This window comes from Rousettus aegyptiacus, unplaced genomic scaffold (genome assembly GCF_014176215.1).
Source record: "Rousettus aegyptiacus isolate mRouAeg1 unplaced genomic scaffold, mRouAeg1.p scaffold_m13_p_3, whole genome shotgun sequence".
NCBI classification, from domain to species: Eukaryota; Metazoa; Chordata; class Mammalia; order Chiroptera; family Pteropodidae; genus Rousettus; species Rousettus aegyptiacus.
Window position 1 is genome coordinate 152,968,496 of NW_023416306.1, and position 9,439 is coordinate 152,977,934.

Genomic DNA, 9,439 nt, shown 5'->3' on the forward strand with positions numbered 1-9,439 from the left:
GATGATCTCCTAAGGCCCTTTCTAGCTTCCACATTCTTAAGTGCAGCTGCTTCTGTGCAAAAGAGGCTAATGCATCAATTTCATTGGTCAACTAGAGACTCTGGGTCGTTCAGCTGATAAATTCTTCCGGCAGACAAATGTCCTGCAGGAAGTTTGTGTTTGGCTTGCTGGAATGATTAGTGAAAATCACTCCTAGTACTAGCCAGCGGTTGTCAGGTGGCAGTGCCCCATCAGTGCTGGATGCTTACTGGGGATGGTGGCCTGTTTAAGATCATGACAAGCAGCATGAGGTGGTCAGGATACAGTCTGGCATCAGGCCTTGGGTTCTTCCACACTTCTGCCTACCCTTATCAACGCAAAACACCTTAGCCTTGTACTTTGGCGAGTTACTTCACTGTTCTAACACTTCTATTTGGTTATTTTTAAAAATGAAGATAATATCTTCTTTTCAGGGTAAAAGCTTAAAGATAATATATTTGAAAGTGTCTAACAAATAGGTGGTACTTGATAAATTGGTAACTACAGCCAGGAATTTGTTAGAGAGAGAGAGAGAGAGAGAACGAGAACCTTGTCAGAAAGCCAAGGAGGAGAAAACTAACATTTGTGGTAGTGAGTGACATTTCACAGAACTTAAGGACATTATCTTTTAATCTTTTCAGCCTCGTTTTACAGATGCAGAGAGTACCTGCACATTCCCAGGGTCACAACGCTCGGAAACAGTAGAGATTTAAGTATTCTGATTCCAAAAACCTTGTTTTCCTTTTACAATACATTACCAACACACCATTACACTTGGTTGATATATTTTTATAGTTAAGATTAAACTTTGATGATTCTGGAAAAGGAAATAAATGATATTAAATGGTAGTAATACCTATGGGGCGGGTTCTTATGCTCTTTTTATATGACCATAGCTCTGCTGACTGCCATTTAAGACAAACCCAGGAAATCCTAGCCAGTTGCTCCTCACTTTGAGAGATTTTAATTCCGAAACAGCTCCTGGGGATAGCTGGAAGATTTAAATATCTCTGGGATGTCGCTGTCCAGTTTCGAAATAATTTTGTAAATGGGTTTCTTCCAGGAAGGATCTGAGTCTTTCCCCGTGGAGACGGCCCTGAAGAACTCCTGTAACGTCAAGCTGGCAATTTCCAAGAAGCAATCTGGGACCTGTATTTCCAAAGAGACCCACGAGAAAGAGAAGACATGAGCCCGTGGAGCACTGGCGCCACGCACGCCTCACTGCCTCGTGCTGCCCGTTCCTTGGGAGGCGGGCCGATGAGAGCATCCCTCCTTGGGAGGCGGGCCGATGAGAGCATCCCGGCTCCACTGGCCCCTGATTTTTGCAGCCCTAGGAATCCTCTGTTCCCCTATCAAATACAAACCTTAAAATGACAGTACCAGTGATACAGCCCTGGGCGAAGGCATATCAGGGACAGTCCTTTCACAGCAGGAGTCGATTCCATTAATGAGTGACATTTTTAGTAAATAGGAAACTCTGAAATTAAATCTGTAGTTCAAAAAGAGGTTTTTAACATTTTTTTCCCTTAGTGCCTAATGTGGTAAAGGGTACCCCCAAATTTGTGACTGTCGTACCTCAACCCACGGTCTTTTGGGGCTGGATCCAAAGGACTTGGAATCATTCCTGCTTCCAAAGCAAACCATGAGACTGAGGGGAACTAACGACTATGTTCTAGGACCTCGCTCAGACTGGCACAATCATTGCCGTGGCATCCCACAGGTCCTCCAGATCCAGGATGGCCTGGGCTTACCACCACTGCAGGCCGGATGACCGCCCACCCCCTACATGGAAAGATGCGGCAGTGCCCCAGAAAGGAGGCATGGTCCCTTGTCCGCAGGTAGTTAGGCTTAGGTTTCCAGACACGTTCTGATGGAGTGTCTGACCAGCGGATGTCAGCAGTTCTTCCCTTTCTTGGAGACATCAGTAAACTGCTCACTGTGATCACAAGTGAGAAAGTCAAGCAGACTTTAGTCAGTGGCCAGACATATCCGGCACCTGCAGAACAAGATGCCAGGCTGACAGCTGTCAGCTGCACACAAGGAAACACGTGCCTGGTTGAGGAGTTTTCTCCCATGATACGTAGAACACTTGCTCACCCTTTACTAATGCTTTACCTCTAAGGTGCCACTAGTGTGCCTTCACAGAGAGCCCCCAAAGGACTGAGAAGCTTGAATATTGTTTGTTATTTCCAGAAAGGATTTGAGGTGACTCGCCATAGAAGGCCCACAAATAAGACTGTTCAAGTGAGAATAAAGAACCAAACGAACAGAAATTGTTGTAAAGAAAACTTAGGCCAAGACTGTGGGCTACAACGAACCCAGCGTTTAGCCTTAGGCCTTCTGGCATTAAGGCCCAAAGGTCGACAACCTATATAACTTGGTAATCACAGAGTATTAAGTCTAGAATGGCGTAACATCTGGCAGACCTCTGCTTAAGTTTCAAAATGAAGAATGGCTGAATATTCAGGTTGTGGTGTATGCCTGTTGCCTAAGAGATGTCCAGGCTGTAATCTTTGTGGATGGTACAGAGATTGGCCCCAGGCTGCCCTGGCTCTTGGGGACTTAAGGACAGACACGGAAGAGGATCTTTTCTAAAACTCCAATCGCAAAGGGAATGCCCTCATCAGACCTCATGGGACCTGAGTAAATGGTCTTACCTCAAAGTCATTTCCCTTGTTATAGTGCATATTGAGAGTTCGAAACAGTTCTGAGTCACGGAGAACCACCAGCATTTTGGGATTTGTGACACCATCTGAAATCGCTTGCCGGGCAAATTTCTCCATCTGGATGTAATAGAACTCACGAAAGTTGCTGAACCACTTGATCATCTGGGAGGTAATGCAGCGGTTGAACTGTGCAAACATGGGGGTCCATCAAGTCAGACATTTACCATAAGGTGCTCAGAGTTAGAACTGTCAGCTTCCAGTTCAACATGGAGGTTAATGAGAATGGCTTTAACCAACGTTAAAAGGGGCTTCCTTTTAAAAAGAAGCCATGGCTATTTTCTAAGCCTATTTAGTTATTCACAGAAAGATCTGAATTAGCTACATAGTGCCCATTAGAAAATAAATGTTTTTGGGTATGCCAGATTTATGAAGGTATTTCACCCATGAAAAGCTTGCCATGGTGTCTAAGTGTGACTTTGGGAGGGTCAAGGCCAGTGTGTGGTACCAGCTTCCGCTGCACCCAGGAAGACTGCATGGCAGCCCTGGAGCCTTCTGCGGGGTAAAAAGCCAAGGGAAGGGGTGAGGGTGTAGATCAGAGAGCAATTTGTCAGCAACTTAAAGTTGCAGAATAAATCTAAACCAGAGCTTTGTTCAGGGATCAACCAAGCAACCGCATATGAGGGAAAGACCTGGAAAATGCAAAGAAATGTTATAGATACAAAGCATTAACAACCCTAACCCAACACCTAGGGTACAGGAGGCCCTCAGAATCTTTATGGGGACAGGCAAAGTCTGGTTCCAACCACAGAGCTCGATTTTCCTTATTGTAATGCTTGATCCATATGTACTTTCACTCCATTTGAAACACAGCAATTTGAATGTCAATTTGATGGTGTCCAACTCTTTATATAGTCTTTCTTTTTCATAGTGTCCCCAGCAAAGATAAAACACTAGGCCAAAGATGCCGTTTACTAACGTTTCTCTTTCCCTTCACTTTTCCTTCCTCATGTATTTCTGAGTATTGCTACAGCTCGAACCCTTAAAAATGTAAATGTCTAACCTTCCCAGGCCAAAGCTATTCATGATTATTTAGGCAGAGTCTCAGCCCAGAACTTGAGATTGCACCAATTCCACCAATGTAAGGGGAGCAGAGGTGCACACATGATGACCTAGGATTTGCGTCACACTGGGCAAAACCCACTGCCACTAGGGAATTTCGCAGAGGCTGAAACTCAGTGGAAATATTTTACCTGTACATCAGGGAAATAAGCCTTCAGGAGGCTGGAGCTGGGGTAGCGTGTGAAGAAAAACATGAGTTTGGCCTTCTTCAGGTGACCAGGATTTAGACCCTCCTGGATTTATTCCAGTGTCAAGGAAAATGAATACCAGTTTATCAAATATTTTGATCAAATTATCCAAACAGTGAATTGTCCTGTTTCTTATGGTTTTTATTTTATTCTGGTCAAATGGTATATTTGCTCTACTTTTGTGTCTCTAGCCAATCTGATCAGATAAGCTTTTTTTTTTTTTTCTGGATGCTAAATACCATATATGTTCAGTACAGTTGCAGAATGTAAAACAATTTTGACCTGTAAAAATTGCATGGCATATATGATATCTAATATAGTTCATTGTACTTTGTGCTTTTAGGAAGATGAGAAGAGTTGGCAGCTCTATCTCAGATAAATCATTTCAAACCCCAAATAGAGATTTATTTCCTCTGTCCGCCTCAGTGTCCTCATCTGTAAAACAAGAAGAGCCAGCTTGGTGGTCCCCGTTCTGGCTCTGACACCTGCCTTTGCAGTGTTTAAGCCGATGAGCATTTAACCAGACCGAGTACCAGGTCACAATTCGCTTTGGCTCAAGAAAGTTGAACTGCTGCTTTGTACCTGCTCTTTTTTTGCCTGGCAGAACTTTTCCCCCACCCTTCCTCTCTCAACTCAGACGCCCCCTCCTCTGTGACACCTTTGCTTGCCAAATTAGGCCATCCTTATCCTGGGCTACCAGGGCTCTTTGTACAAACCTCTGCTGTAGCAAGGACCTTATTTGAATTTTATCGCATGTGTGCCTCCCCATTTAGACTGTGAGCTCCTCGAGGGCAAGGACCTTATCTTTTCATCTTTGTATTCCATGTGCCTAGCCCAGTGCTAGGAACATAGTAGGTGCTCAATAAATGTTTGTTAGATAAAGGAATGACTGAATGCTTAAATGGTCGACCTTAATCCATACATAAATACGGAAATCGTATTCCAATCCGTACCTCAGTCTGGGAACAGATCTCGTCCCCTTTAACAGGAGCAGGGAGCTGTGGTATGACTGCCTCGCCACCAGGGTGGGAGAAAAGAAATATTTTTACACAAGAACATGTCGCATTGTCAGGGACGGTCCTGGGGCTAGGTGACAAGCTTTACACAGGGTAAGTTACTTTGGAGCTTGGGTGTGAGGGCTGTAGCTTCAGGACAAGTAAGACTTCTCAGTAAGATATCTCAGTTTAGCCAAAGGAAACCAACTAATTACACTCGTAGCTGGCTCAGGCACCCACGCTGCTACCTGGAAGACCCCTGCCCCCTGCCTCATCGGCCCTACTTATCTTTCTTATAGATTCATGAATGCTGTGGAAAGAACCCTGGATTTAGGAGTCCAAAGACCCAGTTTCAGATGCTGATTTTGCCACCTATTAGCTGTATAATTTGGAGCAAGCCACTTACCCTCTTTGGGCCATTTTTAAATATGGACTATAATGGTTGAAACCTGTGCTTGGCAGTCAGATTGGGGGTTTGAACACTGGTTCTGCCCGTGTCTGTCTTGTGACTTTGGGCAATTTAGTTCCCTTCTCTCTCCTTGCCTCTCAGATACTTGAGCTAGAGTGGATGCTTAAGGATTGTGACATACATAATATAGGCCACAATCTCTTATCTGAAACACTGGGCCAAACGGGGTTCAGATTTCAGAATTTCTGTTATTTTATAAAGGTGATATGGTACACGTGCCATATGTTAGTTAACACCTGCCGCGGAGGCTGTGGCAGCAGTCCATAATCATCTAACACATTAATATTTCCACAGAAAAAATGGATGACTATACTAAGTGGGTTAGTCTATAAATAGCCTCCAATCAATGTAGGCCAGGTTGTGCTGCAACCCCCAAAAAAGGAAAAAGAAAAAGAAAAAAAAAAAGCTCCCATCAGCCTTAGGAGAAAGAAATCAGGATTTTGAGAGCTTTTTGAGTTTTAGCATGTGGCTAAGTGGTAGTGGACATGAACATGTGGCCTGTTGGTAGCAGTGCCTGCCACGGAAAAAGTGCACAGCAAATGCTGCCCTCACCATCACACCTGCTTCTCCCGTGTTCACAAGGATGTCATGTGAATGTAAAAGGACTTTTACACTTCAAAGTCTCTTGCTCGTAGGTGGCTTTCATGGCCCACAGGAATAAATCTATAATGCCGGAATGTAGGCAGCAGGAATGAGGGAACAGTTGGGGGGAAGGATGCTGCCTGGGAGTCCCAAATCACTCCAAAGGTAGCAGAGTACCTCACTGTGCAGCCAGGCTCAGTGGATGGGCCCTGAAACCTCTGGAAGCTCTCTGAGCCCCATCCCCATTTCACAGGGTCGTTCCAGGCACACGGATGCCTAAGATCAGCATGCCCGTCCCAAGGGTAGGTAGTATAGCAGGTAATCTTTGGGGACTGTGTTCTTGAGGTTCTTCGGCCACTGCCTGACTTTAACAGGGAGTCTTAACCAGTGGCATTTCAACAAAGGCCAAGAGAGGGAGCCTTTCTTACACGGAAAAGAAAACCAGCCTGACGAGAAAATCTATCTCTGCTGATATCTCCATACCTCCCAAAAGATTCCCTGCTCAAGGAGGCAGTGGTGGCAGGTGAAGCGTTCCTAGCGTTGGGTTTATAGCCGCTCACTGCCTGCCCAGAAAGCTCCTAGCGGCGCCTGAGCTTTGGGCTGTTGTCAATGCCTGTGGCCAGCAGGGGGCGCGCATAGCAGTTAGGACACAGGAGCCGGCCTCAGTGTAGCGGTGAGCTGGTCCCACCTGCTGCCGCCCTTCCTACAGCTTGCCAGACAGAGGGCGTGACTGTTCACCCCATAAACACAGTGCCCTCTAGAAACTTAGTTCAAGGCTGCCCACGAGAAGCAGCAGCATGAGCTCAGCTCGCTATAAAAGCAACATTCAAAATATGTAGTCAGGAACTTTAGTCTTACAAGATGCTTGTTGGAAGAAGGTTCTTTGATCATGAGTCTGGGGCTGCATACATTCTTCTCTTAGAGCTTCACTTTGGACTTTGGCATGTTAAAGGCTCTGAGAAGTCCTGCAGCAAAGAAACTAACCCAGTATTTACCCAAGCTGCTTTTTTGCTTAATTCAACAGCTACTAATATCTTGAGGGAGTGTTACTCTGAGAAACATTATTTACGAAAACAGGGTCTGCCTAAGGGTGGCAAAGATGATACAGTAAGATCTCAGACCCCTGCGACTAGCCTAGGCCCCTCGGCCTTACCCACGGGGGCCTCCTCTCCCTCTCGGCTGTGGCTCAGAGCTGTTCCTTAAGCTGAAGTCTTCTTACCCCTTCCAGCCACCTCGGCTCTACTCCCTGGGGAAAACATCCCCTTCCACATCTGCCTCAGAAGTTTCCAGTCTCTCATCTCTTCCCTATGAATTATCTAGACAGTGAAGGCCTTTTGCCTATAGAGCCAAAAGGGTGGGGGTGGGGGGGTGCATGTCTCAGATGAGGTCATTCCTTTGACCCTCTCTGCCCAGGTGTATGGGCAGCTGGTGACCAACTTATAAAGTTTTTCCTTCCACAGGGTATTTATCATATTTTTGAAGCCCATTCGAGTTTAAAAACAAAACCTTTTCAGACCCAAAGGAGTGTAAGTCAGGAGTGTAAGTGGTCGAATCTGTTGTGTCACAGAGGAGGTAAATGAACCTTTTTCCCCAGCAACCTTACATCCCAGAATAGGGACTACTTTCTCAGGAACCTCGTCTCTGAACCACAGGGAAGGAGGGCACAGAGGCACATCAAGAAGACCATGGAGGAAGCAGAGCTATTCCCTACGCCAGGCAGGTATTTGTCTCCGCCTCCCCTTGTCTTCCAGATTTCCTCTTTCTCTGGGCTGTGATGATAGAACTTCAATTACTAGTAAAGGATATGTGAACTGAAGAAAAAGGAAGTACATCAGCGGCAGCCTGCAGGCCACGGTGCTCCATCTTCACTGAGGGAAGAAGGGACAGTCTTTCCAAACAGGTGGAAGCGAAGGGCGAGGGGACCTGCTGCTGGCTCAAAACCGGCGGGAGCAGTTTGACAGCTCCCCAAGGCTGCAGGGCAGACTCTGCAGAGGAGCGGCTTTGAGAAGGTGAGTCCCGGGGAAGATTGCCGCTCCGTAGACCACGGGGTCCCTGATCCAGCAGCTGGCCAAGAATCTGATTTTCCTGGATGTGGGAAGGCACAGCCAAGGGACAGTTTGCTGGGGGGCCTTGATAGGATTTGGGGATCATCCTTGGAGGAGTAGGGTACCTAGAAGAATCTGGAGGCTTGGCCAGTGATAAGTTTCCCAGTGAGACCCCAGCCTGGGCCTGGGCCTGGGCCCTCCTGGGCAAGGCGGCCAGAGGAAGTGGATCTTTATAGGCACTTCCCTCAGGTGAAGTCTCAATTCTACCCTCTGGCACCAGCCTTTGGAAATTTCTGCCCCGCTGAGTCAGGTGGCCTTGTGGATCCAATAGTACCTTTTGTAATATTGAGTCCACAGCCTGGGACACTGCCCCAGTCAATTCTTTCCTCAGAATCTCCAGCAAAGCTCGTGTTCCAGAAGGAAGGAACACGGGTTCTTCAGGCTGGTATTCGACCTCAGACACCACTCTGCAGTGTTTGTCCACCCCAGAGAGGTCCCCACCAGACCCCTGGTGGTGGTCACTATCCACAACCCAGGGCCTGGACTCATAGCCATTCTTCTGCTTTACATTGTGAGGATCCCATCCCTTCTCAGGGCTCCCCGTGCTCTGAGCTGTGTCCCTGGGCTCGGCGGCCTGAAGGATGTGCTCTTGCAGATGTCTTAGCTGTTGCTTCAGCAGATGAAGCTGTTCTTTCATGCGAGGGGCGCCCTTCCTGCTGCCGTGGTTCCCAGCAGGGCCTGGCTTCAGGGGGTTTTGCTGCATGGGAAGGCTCTGCTTCCTCTTCCGTTCCCGGGCCTTCTCTGGGCAGCAGGGGCTGTCTCTGGCTCGCGTGTTGCCTGGCATCAGAGGATTAGGGGAGAGGCACATGCCTCGGATGATGGTCTCTACTCTGGCCCTCTTTGCCTGGACGTGTTCATCCCAAAACCAGTCAGGGTCAGTGAGGCTGGAGCTCGGGACCTGGCTCCAGGGAAAGGATGAGTCTCTGCCCTGCTCACGGGGGGGCGGGCTTCTCCCACCTCCCACACAGGATTCTGCTGGGTGGGAGCAGGCCCGGGATGGAGAAGAAAGCACGCTGGAGTTTGGATCCATCTCCTGGCTCCACAGTCACTTGCTCAGAGACTGTGGGGTTACCCTGGGCTCTGTGAGGGAACCCCTCCTCCTAACGTCCTCAGCTGGAGGTGCAGTAGAAATGAGCGGGGTCAAGTGTTCAGCCTCTGGGATGCCCAGGCTTACGAACCTCCTGGGCTGACTCTGAAATGAGAGACAGGAAGGACATGGTACACGTGACTTTGAGCCAAGCTTTTCAAACTTAAACGTGCAAACTGATCTTGTTGAAAAGCAGAATCGGATTCAGCA

At 47.5% G+C, this 9,439-nt stretch overlaps 1 protein-coding gene across 2 annotated transcripts; it reads right to left on the reverse strand.

Annotated features, from left to right (window-relative positions):
* Positions 1 to 532: 532 nt before the first annotated feature.
* PROX2 (prospero homeobox 2) lies at positions 533 to 9,226 on the reverse strand. Of its 2 annotated transcripts, XM_016134360.2 has the most exons (4): positions 7,844 to 9,226; positions 3,935 to 4,042; positions 2,676 to 2,870; positions 533 to 1,167 (listed from the first exon to the last, which is right to left on the reverse strand). In XM_016134360.2, exons 1-4 carry the CDS (start codon positions 9,170 to 9,172, stop codon positions 982 to 984), a joined length of 1,818 nt encoding a protein of 605 aa, XP_015989846.2. In that variant the 5' UTR covers positions 9,173 to 9,226; the 3' UTR covers positions 533 to 981. The 2 variants fall into 2 exon arrangements, with proteins under 2 accessions (XP_015989846.2, XP_015989847.2); XM_016134361.2 differs by lacking the exon at positions 3,935 to 4,042 and having other exon boundaries at positions 8,417 to 9,226.
* Positions 9,227 to 9,439: the final 213 nt, after the last annotated feature.